General features: G+C 40.4%; 1 protein-coding gene across 1 annotated transcript in view; it reads right to left on the bottom strand.

Moving 5' to 3' along the window:
• Positions 1-420: 420 nt before the first annotated feature.
• LOC143289157 (uncharacterized) overlaps positions 421-17788 on the bottom strand; it is a 112378-nt gene continuing 95010 nt past the window's right edge. The window contains exons 32-42 of the mRNA XM_076598058.1: positions 17609-17716; positions 16228-16299; positions 13038-13160; positions 11781-11888; positions 10731-10865; positions 8355-8489; positions 7585-7731; positions 6444-6560; positions 4794-4985; positions 3959-4245; positions 421-3229 (exon numbers count right to left, since the gene is read on the bottom strand). Of these exons, the coding sequence (XP_076454173.1) occupies positions 2972-3229; positions 3959-4245; positions 4794-4985; positions 6444-6560; positions 7585-7731; positions 8355-8489; positions 10731-10865; positions 11781-11888; positions 13038-13160; positions 16228-16299; positions 17609-17716 (1682 nt within the window). The 3' untranslated portion in view covers positions 421-2971. The remainder of the gene's footprint in view (positions 3230-3958; positions 4246-4793; positions 4986-6443; positions 6561-7584; positions 7732-8354; positions 8490-10730; positions 10866-11780; positions 11889-13037; positions 13161-16227; positions 16300-17608; positions 17717-17788) is intronic.

The raw sequence follows: 17788 nt of genomic DNA, 5'->3' as shown, positions 1-17788 counted from the left end.
TATAGGACAGTTGTTAACTCTTTCCATACCAATGGCGAAAGAGACAACGTTAACAGCGTTTCACCCCAATTACCATCATCAAAATATTGCAAGCGGAAGGCTCTTATACTGAAGAGGTGAATGTTGACAAAGAATACCACAATTCTGACGACGGAAGCTAAAGGTTGGGTCATTCAGACACCCACTGGACATCCAAGGGGTCTGTGTAGAGGAGAAGAGAGGACTGGCCGTACTGAGTGAGTTAACCAAGCTGTAAAAAAAGCCCTGTGGGAACTGTGACCACAAATACAGGAAATGTTTGTGAAACTGATGGAGAAGACAGAAGCCAAGTAACAGCGTTCATTTAACACCTGTGATGCTTTTATTTTTCATGTGTGGGTCCTTGTCGGTACTTTCTGAATATTTCACACACACAGTTCCTCTGGGTTAGGAAAACAAACTTTATTTGTCCGACCTTGTATGATGTTAAAGTTCACCAAGAATAGGCGTTGTGACTATTTTCCAGTAATTTAAAGGAGAAAGGGAAACAAATAAGGGTTTACCTAACTACTGTCCTTTGATAAATGCACAAAACTTACAACTGCTTTTTCCAAGTTTATTTGTGGATTTTTTGCTCTGTCCACTTTTTTTTTGTACAAGTAGGCTTCCATTACAGGGCTGAACATATTCCAACAACTACTGGAAGAGTTATAGTAAGCCATGCCAAAAATCAAAAGGGGGGGAAAAAAAAAAAAAAAGCAGTCATGATTTTTTTCAATTTTAATATACATTCTTGAACAAAATGTAATAAAGAAATGAAGTGAAATGAAAATTCTAAGGCACAAAATGTGTTAGTTGTAACATAAACAAACTAATAATTTCAGGGATGGCTCCAAAACACAAAATTACATGTGACCGTAAATGTTGTTTGTAGTAATGTTTGGAATCTTTATGTCTGAAAAGCATAGAAATTATGAACCTCATACAAAGCTCATTCTGAGGCTTGCAACTTTATTTCCGTTCATCAGTGCATAGGCACAGTTAGAATTTTGAATGAAAAACTTAATTTTGATGGACAAATATCTTGTTTGTTTGGGTTTTTTTGTTGTTGGAAAGATGAAATATTCTCAGCATCTTGTTAATGACTGTAGACTAGAATAAAATCTGTTGATTACACTTGGCTACTATCTAAGTGAAGAAGGTTACACAATGTACGGCTTGACACTTACCAGCATGACATGCAGTGGACGGTGCCTTTATACTGCATACACAGAGTCACATACACAACAAAATGTACAAACAGCAACACAGGCCTTACCAGACAACTCAACAGACGAAACAAAAACTACTGAAATACATATTTATAAAAAAAGTCTAATAACCTTTTAATGTGCAGCTTAAACAGTGCTCTAGGCAATACTATGTAGAAACAAAACCCAAACATTGCACAAACCTAACACAGCATTACCAGTGTACACACTCAAAGCATAGACAGGACACATAATAGCAATAACAGAAAGAAAACAACACCAACAAAAATGGCAGTGAATCAAATAGATCACAGCTTGTCTTTGTGTGACAGCCAACGCTCCAACTCACATTGTAATCACTGCAGCGGATATATAAATATCGCTTTGCCTCTACAGATGCATAGAACTGGCTCCTTTCCCCAGCTGGAACGAAGGAGCTTACATCAAGATTCTGTATCCCCAGGTGACAAAATGTGAATAGGACATGTCCTTTTCCAGAAACACGTAAGACACTGTATGGTACGTGCAGATTTGCCAGAACACAAAAACATTCCAGTTCAAATTACAGTACTCCAAAGTCCTTTCAAGTATGCACTGATAACCCCTTGCATACATGTTCAGAGAAGCTTGAGAGTATCAAGTCCTCAATTGAGCAGAACAAACTATGTTAAAAAAACAAAAAAAAACCAAACAACAAACAAACAAAACCAACAGTAGTAGACATTAGTACAAAATAAACAGTCAATAGCACCAATGAAATCAGTTTCCAGTAAGGCACATTATGGCTTGCCAGGCAGGTAGGTATACCATGTGTAGTTTACGTATGAACACGAACTCCATCTATAAAGATTACACGCAAAGTTTTTATACATCACATTTACACGCAGAAAGAAAGCTTCTATACACATGTAACAGATTCAGATTCAAGCGAACTTTCAGTCAGCTCACATTCAAACTCACTAATAGACTTCAGGAAAACACACACACACAAAAAAAAAGAAAAAAAGAACAGACACCTGAAAAAAAGGAAATTAAAAAAATATATATAGCTTAAGCTGATATGAAAATGATTCTTTTTTATTCAGAAAATATGAAATTAATATGTCCATTTATAAATTACCTTCAAATACTACTTTTTACATGTTTTTCTTTCTTTCTTTTCTTTTTTTTTTATAACAAAAGATATCTGTGGCATGATGACTACCCTTTAGATTCAGACTCTGTTCAAGGTGAGTGCATGATAGCACTGAGGTTAGGAGATTCTGAAATACCCCAGATGTCCTCAGAATTGGATGACAATCAAAATGTACACTTGTAAAAAATGACACTTCAAAAATTATCTCACACAGAGTACTTTATTCAACAGAGAATCTGCATAAATAAACCGCTGAGAACTGATCATTACATGAACACACAAGTGGCATGTGAATTGATAATGGCACAAGACAGTACAGTCTTCATGCAACATTATACAGCACCTGGTACTTTTTATCCCTTAATGTCTTTCTTGCCAAAAATTTGGCACTAGGCAGTTGTGAAACACACTTTATAAAATAAATGTACATCATAAAATATGTTGTTTTCTTTTATATAGAAAGTTGAAAGCGATCAGTAATACTGGACTGGCATAGTGTATATGAAAGATACACAAAGTTGACAAACGTGGCGCAGGCTTTAACAAATGCGTAAAAAAATGTCAAGGTTATTTGAGAGAAGAAGACCTACTGCAATAGACAGACCTATCACACATCCTTCATACAAACTTGGCACCGACTGACTCGTGTTCTTAAATTGCCAGCCTTGAGTGTTTGTGAGCGGGGTGTGATGAACTGTTCATTGTTCTCTATAGTGGTCAGCCAGAAGCTGTACTTGTTGGCAAAGTAGTGGCACGTTCCACGAGCCCCGTTGCATTCGATGAAGGGGGTGGCACGGAAATCCTCCAGGCAGGACCCAGGGCTAGACAGAGACTGACCGCCTCCACCGGGGCCTGCTGCCGTGTGCTGCAAACATACAGTGTCATGTACAGCCAGGGTCAAGGAGACGACAGCTCTGCACAGACCTTCTGTGCTGTCAGTAAAAAAATGCAATATACTGTTTGTTGTTCCTCCTTTGAGCTCTGTTCTTTCCTCTTTTTCTGTTTGTGGTTTTGTTGTTGTTGTTTTTTTATAGTCTAATTCCGTCACTGAAATAGCTGCTACAGTCTGAGTTTTTTTTATGAGTTTATTCTTTCCTTCTTGGATCTATGAGTGGGTTTTCTGATGAATGACTACCATATCTATGTATCTATCTCTCTAGACCTATCTATCAATCTATCTGGCAGAGCCAGGCTGATTGATGATATCAACAAAATAAGAGCACACTGTCTGCCAGCCATCCCACCAGTTTTTAACATGCCCAATGATCACCTGTTGATGATTCATCAGGGCAGTGGGATGACTGGCAGGCTGTAAATACACACACACACACACACACACACACAGCAACCACAAAAATGATTCATACCTATCTGTGCTACCTGTGTTAATAAGTTATGCCTTGTGCTGCCATCAAGGCAGTAAATTCATATTAACCTTGATCTTGGAAGGTGGGGCCCAATCCTCTCCTTCCACAGTTGTAACCTTCCCCAACCATATCACACATGGGTGGAGTTAGGAAAATGGAGTAAAAGGGCATTACTAACTGTGCAAAAGAAAGAAGAAAAAGAAAGAAAGCAGGCAGAAGAAACCCACCATGGCAAAGCTGTAACCGATCCACAAGCTCTTCCACCCCCGGGGACAGGGGGGCAGCTGGAGGGTCTGGCTGTGCACGGCGATCACGTTGGCAGGCACGTCACACACCACGCAGCGGGAGATGTATGGCACGATGTCCCGCTCACCCACTGGCATCATGGGAATGGGGGCGTTGGTCGACAGCCAGTAGGACCGGTCGTTGCGGCTGGCGTAGTTGCACACATTGTTCATGTTGCAGAACAAGAACGGCATGGTGCTGAAGCGAGGCAGGCATGACCCGGCCCAACCTGTGTTGGGGAGACATGCAGAAACGGTGCGTGTGCATTTAGATGTTGTTCACCGTCTCTCTTGTTGTTGCTGTTGTTTTGTTGTCTATGGAACATGCAAATGTATGTGTGTGTATGTGTGTGTGTGTGTGTGTGTGTGCATGTACGTGTGTGTGTGTGTGTGTGTATGTGTGTGTGTGCATGGATGTGTGTGCCTGCATGTGTGTGTGTGTGTGTGTGTGTGTGTGTAAGGATGCTTATCTTTTAATTGTTTCTCAATTCCAGGATTTTGTGAGTGTAATATTGCTAGGAACTGTTCTGAAAGTTTGTTGGTGTTTTCTGGTTACATCAACAAAGTATTCAAAGTAAAAAAAAATTAACAAGCTCACCAGTCATTACACTTACATACAAACACACTCAAATCTACATAACTTGACACACACACACACGCACACAAGAAAATGAAGAAAGAAAGCCCAAACACTCACAAAGAGGCACACACACAACCACCACCACCACCACCACCACCACTATCAAGAAAAAGACCACCTGCCAAGAGCAGGACTCACCCAAGTCCTGGTGGTGTGACTTTTCATTGCCCTCAATGTACAGCAGACTGTAGCCGTCCCACAGTTTCACCTGGCCCAGGGGACAGGTGGGGATCTCCGTGGACTGACTGTGACGAACCAGCAGGTAGCCAGAGGGAGGGGTGGGGCCAGGCAGGCCGCTGGGTCCTGGGTCTCCTTTGGGGCCAGGGTTACCTGCAACCAGATGTTTAGTGTCTCCACATCACTTGGCCACCAGGGTTGATGACACAAAGGGAATCTGGATTACCTGGCCATCAGGGTTAACGACACAAAGGGAATCTGGATTACCTGGCCATAAGGATTAAAGATATACAGGGAATCTGGATTACCTGGTATCAGGGTTGACGATACACATGGAGTATGGATTACCTGGCAATCAGGGTTGACGACACAAAGGGAATCTGGATCACCTGGCCATCAGGGTTAAAGATACAAATAGAATCTGGATTACCTGGCCATCAGGGTTTAAGATACACAGAGAATCTGGATTACCTGGCCATCAGGGTTTAAGATACACATGGAATCTGGATTATCTGGCCATTAGGGTTAAAGATACACAGGGAATCTGGATTACCTGGTCAGCAGGGTTAGCGGCACAAAGGGAATCTGGATTACCTGGCCATCAGCGTTAAAGTTACACTGGGAATCTGGATCACCTGACGACCAGGGTTAAAAATATACAGGGAGTCTGGATTACCTGGCCATTAGAGTTAAAGGCATACAGGGAATCTGGATTACCTGGCCATCAGGGTTAAAGATACACATGGAATCTGGATCACCTGGCCATCAGGGTTAAAGATACACATGGAATCTGGATTACCTGGCCATCAGCGTTAAAGTTACACTGGGAATCTGGCCATCAGGGTTAAAGATACACATGGAATCTGGATTATCTGGCCATCAGGGTTAAAGATACACATGGAATCTGGATTATCTGGCCATCAGGGTTAAAGATACACAGGGAATCTGGATTACCTGGTCAGCAGGGTTAATGAAACAAAGGGAATCTGGATTACCTGGCCATCATGGTTAAAGTTACACTGGGAATCTGGATTACCTGACCATTAAGGTTAAAGATACACTGGGAATCTGGGTTACTACTGAAAAGCTTCCCACCATGGATAACTCACTCATAACAAGGCGTTTTGTGAACATATGTTCCTCTATATACTGTGCTTTTGCACAGGTTATCAACAAAATAATGAAAAATGCTGACAAAAACACAGTCTCATGAACTTTGAACACATGATTGTTGAGAAACTTAAGCACAGCACATAGTTTCAAAGCTCTAACCTCTATGATACTTTCTTTGCAGTATCAGATTAAAAAAAGAAAAAAAAAAGAAAAAGAAAAAAAGAATATGCTTTCATAACATAAAATTTAAGGGTGGTATAAAATGTACAAAGGTGAAGTCTACACTGCTCATGAAAAAAGGACTGTTTAAAAAAAAAAATCACTGATAATCCCATCAGCATGCAAATGATGGATGAACAGGAGCCCCTACAAATCACAAAAATGAACCTTACATCAACTCGAGGGTGGGCATGATCTGTGAAGAGGGGTGCGTGCGCGGTCTGTCTTTCACACACTGTTACCTTGAAACTGAAACAGGAACTGTGTGTGTGCACTCACCTGGAGCGCCGTCCACACCAGGCAAACCATCCAGACCCGGTACCCCAGGGGGGCCGTCCATCCCTGGCAATCCGGGCAGACCCGACTCTCCCTTGTTGCCGTCGCGCCCCGGAAGACCTGCCCACACAGGCACACTGTGTTAGCTACTATGTATGGGAGCTGCAGGTAATTTGACTTATGTCTAATTGTACCTTAAAAGTTCAAAAGAAAAATAAGAAAAAAACACAAAAACCCTCAACATAACCCAACTCTTTTTTTTTTTTTTTTTTTAATTGCATGATAAATTAAACTGCTCTGTTTATTACTTTCTTGTGTGCAATCAGCCTGTGGTTTGCTTTTTGACCTTTTTTGTCCAATTTTTGCCATGTTTTTGTGCATGTTGGACTTAAGCGTGGGCTGAGAGATAGTAAGTTGAAAGTGATGAGCCTGTGGATGCATGATCAATTTCTAGTTGGATGAATAATGATGTATTGTAAGGTAGACTACACCACAGTACTGTATAGTATTGTATTGAATTGTATTGTATTGTACTGTACTGTATTGTACAGTACATTGAAGCACAGACCATCTTGGCCAGGGCATCCCTTTTCGCCAGGCAGTCCACTGAAACCTTCTATCATATTGTATTATATTGTATAGTATTGTACTGTACTGTACTGTACTGTACAGTACACAGAAGCACAGACCATCTTGGCCAGGATATCCCTTTTCGCTGGTGAGTCCAGGCAGTCCGTTGAAACTTGCATTGTATTGTACTGTAATGTATTGTATTGTATTGTATTGTACTGTACTGTATTGTATAGTACACAGAAGCACAGACCATCTCAGCCAGGATATCCCTTTTCGCCAGCGAGTCCAGGCAGTCCACAGAAAACTTGTATTGTATTGTATTGTATTGTATTGTATTGTATTGTATTGTATAGTACACTGAAGCACAGACCATCTCGGCCAGGATAATGTATTGTATTGTATTGTACTGTATTGTATAGTACACTGAAGCACAGACCATCTCGGCCAGGATATCCCTTTTCGCTGGGGAGTCCAGGCAGTCCGCTGAAATCTTGTATTGTATTGTATTGTATTGTATTGTATTGTATTGCATTGTATTGTATTGTATTGTATAGTACACAGAAGCACAGACCATCAAGGCCAGGATATCCCTTTTCGCCGGAGAGTCCAGGCAGTCCACTGAGACCTCGAGGTCCAGGCTCGCCCTTGTCTCCCTTGGGCAACTGGGTATAGTCGATGACAGGGGTGGGGCCCCTGGGGCCAGGTTCACCCTTCTGACCTGTACATACGCGCGTGCGCACACACACACACACACACACACACACACAGAGCGTTATCCCCACTCTACATTTCATTTCCTTTCACCCCTTTTTGGGGAAATGGAGAATTACAAACAGATGAAGAAAAGAACATGCTAAATATGAAAACAACTAAAGAATGAACTGCGTCAAAGACACTTGTGCGTCAAATACAATGAGTAACTAATGCGTGCTGTATCAATAATGTGACCATGTTACCCCACTCATTTCTTGGAATGCATTCACAAGTGCAAACCTTGTTAGAATCATCTTTAAAACTGACTCAGAATATTGCGTTAACCTTATAAACGTAAGTCTTCTTCATCTTTTCTTTTAACTCAGTGAAGAGTCATCAGTGTGGAAAGCACAGAAGAACTGTCAACAACACTCGTGTGTAAAACACAATGAGTAACTAACACATGCTTTGTCAATAATGTATCAGTTGTGTCACCCCTGCAAGCACATCCAAGTAAAAACAGCCAAAACTGGGACCTGTGAGCAGACAGCCCAGAGAACAGGTCTCTTCACAACAGGTGAAACTGTGAGGAGTGTGTGTGACACAAGCCCTGAAGCTGCCCTCACTGTGGACATCGTCTCCACGTACCTGGGTCACCTGAAAGACCTGGCAGGCCATCGTCACCGCGGTCACCCTTCAGACCTGAGGGTCCGGTCAGCCCAGGTAAACCAGGCTCCCCGGGGGGACCGTCTCGGCCAGGTGAGCCGGGCAGGCCAGGCAGTCCTGTGAAGAAGAGGTGGAACAGAATAGAACAGAAAAGAATAATATGGAGTAGAAAAGAACAGAACAGAATATAACAGAACAGAATGGAATATAATAGAACATAATAGAACATAATAGAAAAGAATGTCACAAGGAATACTGGGGAGGGGGGCTTAGTACATAAAAGGTACTAAACATGAATCAGAAATCATATATAAGCATAAGCACAGCAGGATTTTAGACACACATGCACACGTATGTAAGTGCTTGTGCACACACCCACACCTACACACAGCATATCAATGTGTTTGCTCACTTGTATGTACACCAAACATTGCAAATTACACACAGACAGGGCTGATAACTACACCTACATTTAGATGGCTGCTGATTGCACAATTCTCTTTCATACACTTTGGGGTGGTTCGAGAGACAGGGGACTGACTGCTTTAGGGAAGATTCAGTTTCAGTTTCAGTAGCTCAAGGAGGCGTCACTGCGTTTGGACAAATCCATATACGCTACACTATATCTGCCAAGCAGATGCCTGACCAGCAGCGTAACCCAACGCGCTTAGGCCTTGAGAAAAAAAAGAAAAAAAAAAGGGGGTGAATAAATAATAGATAAATACATTAAAAAAAACTACTACCACTACTAATAATATATATAATGCGCAAAAACGTGATGAAGTCAACTATAAGCGTACATAAATAAATAAATAAATAAATAAATGAATAATAATTATTTAAAATAAAAATAAAAAAAAGAAAAGAAAAAAAGAAGAAGCTATTGTCAATGCGATTGATTTTGGTCCTTATATCTCTGTACTGACAGTGTGCTGATAACACATGCCTACCACCAGTATATAATGGAAGAATGTGAATTGTTATCCCTTTCAGCCTGGGGGAGTTTACAGCCTCGGAAGGCTTCCATGACATATTGATACGGAAAAAACACAGAAAATTTACTGGTTTTCCCCCAAGGTACGTGTGGACACATCCAGAAATACTGTAGAAGTTAGTTCCCTTTATTTTCAGTTAATGCATATAAAGGAACATGAAAACTGTTTTGAAACAACAAATTTCGAAGCCAGAGCAATGCTTGTGAGCAGGGCTGACTGAGTTATAAAACACAACCTGGGAAATATCTGTCCACTGACGCAACATCTAGACTTGTCGTTTCTCTCATTCTCTCTCGCCTTGAGTACTGTAACTCTCTATTGTCTGGTTTGCCTGCTTCATCCATTCAGTCCCTTCAGTGCATACAAAACTCTGCTGCCCAACTCGTCCTCAGAAAGAAAAGATCTGAGCACATCACTCCTCTTTTGTAACATCTCCACTGGCTCCCTGTCACACACCGAATAAAGTACAAGATCAGCACTCTATGTTATAGATGCATTCACAAAACTGCCCCTTCCTATCTCTGCGGCTGCCTTCACCTCTACACTCCATCTCGCTCACTACGATCGGCCTCGGATCCACTCTGTTTACGCATACCCAGATTCAAACACTTGACTGTTGGCCGCCATTCTTTCTCTGTCTCTGGACCTTGCGACTGGAATGAACTTCCTCTTTCGCTTCGTCAAGTCTCCACACTCAGCTCTTTCAAGTCTGGCCTTAAAACCCACCTCTTCCCAAAATAGCCTCCCTTGCCTGCCCTTCCTTGTCTTTAGTTTCTACAATTTTAGAGTTATGCATGCGTGTGAATGACTGGTGCGAAAGTGCTTTGATTTGTCTCTGCACAAGATTCAGCGCTATATAAATACATTATTATAAACACACCTTCATTCCAATAATCCCTCCCTTCACCCCTCATGCTGAACTAAAATCAAGCAATTTACACAAAAAAACCATGGCGGTTATCAAATACACTGCCACAACAAAAGGGGAAAAAATGTTGCTGCACTTATTGTGACTTTTGCACTGTCATTTACCAAAGGAAATCTGGGCAGATCTTTTATGGGTGGTACTGTTGGTTTCTGCAGTTTCAGAAATATTCACAATGTACAAGTTTCACATCCCACAAATACACTGTGATGGGCTAAGAGTTCCCTTCATTGAGAGATATTCAGCACAGTAGAAATATCTATTATCATTATCATTATTATCATGATGATTGTTTCACACATATTCAAGAACACAATCACAAATACACATACGCAAACATACATACATACACAGTCACACACAAACACAAGTACACACACACACACACACACAAGAGGAAAAAAAAAAGACACGGAGTCCAACCAAACCTGTGCCTACCTTTCATTCCGGGCAAACCTGGCAGACCATCACGTCCTGGTTCACCGCTCAAGCCAGGATCACCTGTGTCTCCCTTCAGGCCAGGCAGGCCAGGTAAGCCATCGTTACCAGGTAGACCGGGTACGCCGTCTTCACCTGTGTATGGCCAAAATACACACTGTCATTTTCTTTCACGTACTGGGCAGGAGCTGGGTAAGCAAACTGTGAAAATGATAACCAGGTGGGTGACAGTTAACAGCTATGTTAATGTTTGTGTCTATCAAACTGTTTTATCATATTATATTAAACACAATGTAAAATGAATATGTGCAATGCTTATATGCATGTGATGTATGATAAAAAAAAATGGATATTTTTAAGTCAATGCTTTTTTGTTGTTGATAAATTGTTCACGTCTGTTTTGCTGCACCTGGCATAATTTCTATTTATGAGATAATGAAGTTATTCTTATCTAGTTGATAAATACTAATACTAATAATAAATGGAAACTTATACTTTTTCTTCAGCCTCATTCACTGCTTGTGGAACACAGGTTCCTCCACTTCTGAAGTCCCTGGGTCCTTCTCTTTACAACCACCCCTCAAAGAGAATCCACTGGTATCAGGTGCAACAGGAGACGGCATTGCCAGGTGTGCCTAGGATGTCCCATCTTTTCCCTTCCCCTGGAGGTTCCATCAGGGACTTTGTGTACTTTCCTCTGTGTCTGAATGGAATCTTTTTTTTTCCTTCTTCTTCAGTCTTTGTCTTGTGGAACACAGGGGTGGTTGTTTCTTCTAAGGTTCATTTGTCACTTTCTTTCAAAGTGTTTCAGATGCTGGGTTGTATGATGACATTTGTTTGAGTACACATCATGGGCACGCACACACACACACACACACACACACACAAAGGTAATGTGATACAATAACAGAAATGTTCTCTGGGAAAAAAACAACAAAACAATATCTAAAGAATTTCACACAAGGAAAAGAAATATTGTCACCACCTGCTAATAACCCTGTGACACAGGACAGACTGACAGAAGCAACAGAAGAAAGAAAACACACTGACCAGGAGCACCAGGGAATCCAGGTTCACCCTTGAACCCTCGAGGTCCTACGCCGGAGTCAGTGCAGGGTTCTCCCTTCATACCTGGCAGCCCATCCAAGCCAGGTAAACCTGCCCACACATGGTCAGGTGGAAACATCAGGTAAACTGCATACTGACACCATGTGGTTACTTCATCACAAAAGTACCGTCATATGCTTACCTAGCCAGTTTAACACACTGACACTTGGTAACATCAGGCAACATGAACATCTGCACAATACAATTACATAATAAAGGTAGAATAAGTAATGCTTAGGTAACTCAGAATATGCACTTGTACAGTTTTTGCTTCTTAGTTTTAGTTTTAAATTTCTCAAGGTGTCATCACTGCGTTTTGACAAATACATATGCACAAAACCACATCTGCTAAGCAGATGCCAGCAGTATAATCAAAAGCACTTAGGCCTTGAGTGTGTGCCTGTACTGGCAAATAAGCGTCTCAACCATTCTGCCACCTTCCCCTTTCTTTGCTTTTTAACATAAAAGGAACCTCATTTGCAAATAAAAAGGAAAATCTGTTTAACAGTGTACTATGACTATATATATCCATAAACATTTACAGTAAATAAGTACATTTTTTTCTATTTATACTCTACAGTTTTTCATCAGATTTAAGCTGGCCACTTATACCCTGTAAAAGTTTATTACTACAAGTCCATCCATCTGTATGTCCACTTATACATTCATCATTCATTACAGTTATACTTGTAAATGGACAAAAGAAATACTAACACAAAATCAAATACAAACATTTGCCAACTGCTCCTGTTTATTATACAATAAAGACTCATCTATAAACACACACATTACCAAGTTATGCAAAACAAATACACATACCATTCACACATATTTACCTCCTAAAATTCTAATACAGAATCAACACTCTTAGTTCTTTCTAAACATACACTAAAAGCAGCCAAAACTGAAAGACAAATGATAGAATGATATGTATACAAACAAGGTAATGACAGTGAGCAAAAGTCAACACTAATGAACCAGGTTTTTCCTCAGGTCTGAATGATAGACACAGCAATACCAGTTCAGATAAACATGACAATGACAGAAAACAGTCAACAAAAGTGTACCAATGTACATAATGAGAGTGAACAGTCAACATCAAACAAAACAGATTTTTTCCTCAGGTCTGAACGACAGACACAGCTATACAAGTTTTTAGACAAACAAAACAATGACAGAAAACAGTCAACAAAAGTGTACCAGGCTCTCCCTTAGGCCCGAACCCTCCATCCCTTCCAGGACCGCCGTCACGCCCAGGTTCACCCTTCGGACCCACACTGGGAAGACCTGGCAGACCGGGAGGACCCTGGGGGCCCCCAGGACCTGGAGAAAAAAAAAAAAAACACCCCCAGATTTAAATGTGTAAAAATTCAGCAAAGCATGGGAGAAGATAGCACATATAAACTTATTCCGCCCCAGGCCCCAAACACTGCTCAGGCATCATCATGCCTATTTTTGTGCATACACATAAGCAGTACTCAGTCATCAAACCATAATTCATTAAACTGTTTAGAAAAAAAAAAGAAAAGAAAAAAAATCTTTCAAATAATTGTGAACAATTTGAGACGGGACCCTCCTCTGCCTCTTCCTTGTCTTCAGTTTCTTTAGTTTTCGAGTTATGCACGTGTGTGAATGACTGGTGTGAAAGTGCTTTGATTTGTCTCTCCACATGATTCAGTGCTATATAAACACTATCATTATGATTATTATTATTATTATTACTATTATTATCGTTATAACTCTTGATTAACTTCTAGGTGACTTACTGACAAAGTTAGGTGCTAAATGAGCTTTTACAAGCTCTTTTTATATTGGTGCACCCCCAAAAACAGAGAATGGCTGCCTACATGGTGGAAAGGATTAACACAACTACAACAAAAACAGTCATACACGTAAAAGCCCATTCGTGTATACACAAGTGAATGTGGGAGTTGCAGCCAATGAACGAAGAAGAAGATAATGGTGCAAGTTTGGTTTAAGACCATCACTAGAAAGTCATAATTCACTTATTGCCAAGTATTACACAAACTGTTCCAAGATGTATACAGTTTGTTTGATCCTGATAACTATGTTTAGAAGGAGCACTGTAAACAATGACAAGTGCAACAATATGTTAGTGATTCATGTGAATTGTCAGTCTTTTAATTTTCCTATCATTTGAAAATCATTTTTAAACCTCCCAGGCAGAAAAGTTATATGAGCTGTAATTCTTGCAGTACTGAAAGTTGAGTTTCTCAATAAGGCACCAGTGCGCTCAGACTAATCCATATACACAACACCACATCTGCTGAGCAGATACCTGACCAAGCAGCATAACCCAATGTGCCTAGTCAGGCTTTGAGGAAAAAAAGTTGCTGAAAGGACTAACACAACAAAAAAAAACAAAAAAAACCTCCTGCACCCTCAAGCCACCAGTTTCTCATTCACCCAGAAATCAGTCAACATACATGTGCAGTCATTTTGCAAAATGCTTTGAGCAGGTCCTGTCTGGAAATATGTGTTTTGAAAATGTTCTTCATCATTATCATTATCATCATTATATCTGCAAGGCCTGTGGATTTTTCTCAGTCACAAGCTCTCAGTTATAGATACCCAAATATATACCCCAAACTGATGAAAGTTTGATAAAAATATTCTTCAATGCTAAGTCACAGAGAGAGAGAGAGAGAGAGAGAGAGAGAGAAAATTTGGAACGGTTTATTCACATTAGGCCTCAGCCCCAAGTGAAGGGGTTCACATGAACATAATACAACCCATGAAATAAGATAAGCAAACCAATCATAAATATAGATAACAAAACATAAATTTCATTCAACGAAGTAGCATTTTAGGAAATAGCAATTTCTCTGAGTTTAAATGCCCAACATAAAAACATGGAAAAATTATGAACATCATTGACATTACTAGATGGCATTAAGAAAGTTAATTTAAACAGAGAGGGATGTGTATAGTATTTCTGTTTTATAAACATTTGACGTATATTTCTTAGAACTAGGTAGTAGAGGACAAGATGTACCTCATTTTCTTGGGTTTCAAAAAGGACATATCAAATCATTTGCAATAACAGTTTTGTATCTATAACAATGCACTGTCAAATCTGATATCCCTAATCTAAATCTTGTTATACATTTCAAATGCCTGTTTATGTCTAACAGCAGATAAGGTTTTAAATCAGGAGCACTGCAGAATGTTCTATACATATCACATCTATCACTGGTATGAATGTGATTATGCCATGTTTGCCATCTACAGTCGATTAGCCTTTGGTGGAAAACAAATATGAAACTCTTAATACTTCCAACACCCTGTTCCATCCATACAAAGCCAAATCCATATTCAAACAAACACAGATGCATTACCCAGTTTGTCTTTCCCTTACTATCTAAGTCATATATGGTATTCTAGTATCGTCCATTTGCAGCAGTTTCAGCCAGTAGGGAATACAGTTCACACCAGAGTTTATACAGATGTTGTATAACGATTTGTTTCCCCATGCACAAGATCATTCGGCGTTCGCATATCTACCCCTAAAAAAATTCTTTAAAGTAAAAAGATGGACTGATTCACAATGACAAACAGCATTATATTGCCCCCATAACTCAGATCCATATTGTACTATTGGCTGTATTTGGCAGTCAAAAACCTTCATGAATAAAATGAATGAATTGTTATTTAACATATATAATTTTTTCATTACACAAATCAAAGCACTTTTTGCTTTACTTGCAAGTTCCTTGCAAGCAGCAGTAAAACTTTAACATGTTGAGAAAAGAACTCTAAATACTTACAGACATTAACAACAGGCACTGTAACACCATCGTAAAATCAGTGTTCTCTCATACTCAGATATCCACCTTTCTGAAATACTATAATGTTGCTTTTAGACATATTTACTTTTAATTGCAGAGATGTAGCTGCATGCTGTAAACTGTTCAATTGTATCTGTAAGCCTATTACTGTCTCTGAAATAAAAAATAATGTCGTAAGCTAACAAAAGAATAAAAAGTTCAAAAACATCAAGTGAAAACTAGCACCATGTCTACCATTATTAATTACTTCTATTGCTAAATTGTTTATACATAAAGAAAAAAGATCTGAGAGAGAGAGAGAGAGAGAGAGGGGGGGGGGGAGAGAGAGAGAGAGAGGAGAGAGAGAGAGTGAGAGAACAAACTTATTTTAATGAGGGAAGTGGAATAAGCATGCATATGCTTTTTTACATCCAGTCCTCAGAGCAAAGAGAAATGGAATCAAAATATTCAAAAGATAACAAATAGGTTATAGAAATACATACATGACGTTCAAATACACTCAAATGCACAGTAATCATTTCCAAGTGCATAATCATAATACTTGCATTCATGACAAAAATGTACATAATCTTTCCACTCACCAGGATTTCCTTTTGGTCCAGGGTTACCTGGCAAGCCGTCCAGTCCTGGTAATCCTGACTCACCCTTCCCTCCTGTTAACACACACACACAAACAGGCGTGCACGCATTCACCAACACACACACACACACACACAAACACATTCACAAACTTGACCAATATTTTTGTACTGTGTGTTTGGACATATATTTTGTTCTGCATGCCCTCACTTCAGGAAAAAACATTCAAAACTGGAGCATCCTCACCACAGTCAAGCGGAAGCAACCCCTTGTCCCCCACAAGAAGAAAATGAAACATCATCCAGGACTTGGCGTTACAGGAAAGGAAATGTGCTGACTGGCTTAGTCTGAAGATCTTTAGCCAAGAACAAAAAGTTGCCAAACAGTAAACCCATCAGCTGTCCTCACACCAGGTTGACACAGAGAAGCCAAATCCACTCCTGCCATTTCAAATTTCCCCAACCAGCCAGGTACCCATTCACTCCTGGGTGGAGTGAGGAAAATCAGAAGAAATCACCCTTCCAAAGGACACAACACCCAGCCAAAACAGGGCCTCGAACCCTGACCACTGGTGAACACTGGATCAGAAGTCTTATGCCTCAGACTACCTCCTGACATGGAACAAGCACTGTCAAAGCTTTTATTGTCACAGTGCTCCATGTGTTACAAGGATCCCTGTTTCTGATACAGCAAGAAGTGAGCAAACGTCTAAAGGAAAAGAAAAACAACCCTGTTCATGGAGGGCAATAACACAGCAAAGCATTTTCAATAACTGAGTGGTTAAAGCATTGGACTTTCAATCCAAGGGTCCTGGTTTAAATCTCGGTAACAGCGCCTGGTGGGTAAAGGATGGAGTTTTTCTGATCTCCCAGGTAAACATATGTGCACACCTGCTTGTGCCTGAACCCCCTTCGTGTGTAATCATGCAGAAGATAAAATTTGCAAAAGAAAGATCCTGCAATCCATGTCAACGTTTGGTGGGTTATGGAAACAAAAACATACCCAGCATGCACACCCCTGAAAATGAAGTATGGCTGCCTACATGGCAGGATAAATAAACAAAACGGTCATACATGTAAAATATTACATGTCTGTCTGAATGTGTATGTGTGTGTACCTGAAATCTGATTGAATGACACGGGAAACAAATGATGAGCAGGCAATAGCAGCTGTCAGTCCTACCCAGGTGGACAGCCTGTTGTGCAAACGACCCCGTGTTTGTATAAAGAGCTTAGAGCTTGGTTTCCAACTGAAGATAGGTGCTATATAAATATCCATATCATTCATTCATAACACAGTGACAAATCTGATCTGTGAGAATGCAAAAAAAAAAAAAAAAAAAAAAAAAGAGACATGGCGACAAAGACTAAAACATTCACTCACCTGGCAAGCCTGGCAGACCTGGCAAGCCACTGTCTCCCTTGGCTCCAGGCAAACCAGACAGTCCTGGTTGCCCTGGCAACCCTGGTTCACCCTTGGCACCTGGTGTGCCTGTCAACAGTACGTGCATTGTCAGTCTGTGTGTGGCACACTGGTCATGGGGAAAACGCAAGTAAAAGCAAG

Source organism: Babylonia areolata, chromosome 13 (assembly GCF_041734735.1).
Source record: "Babylonia areolata isolate BAREFJ2019XMU chromosome 13, ASM4173473v1, whole genome shotgun sequence".
Taxonomy (NCBI): Eukaryota; Metazoa; Mollusca; class Gastropoda; order Neogastropoda; family Buccinidae; genus Babylonia; species Babylonia areolata.
This window is presented reverse-complemented; position numbering and strand designations above follow the sequence as displayed.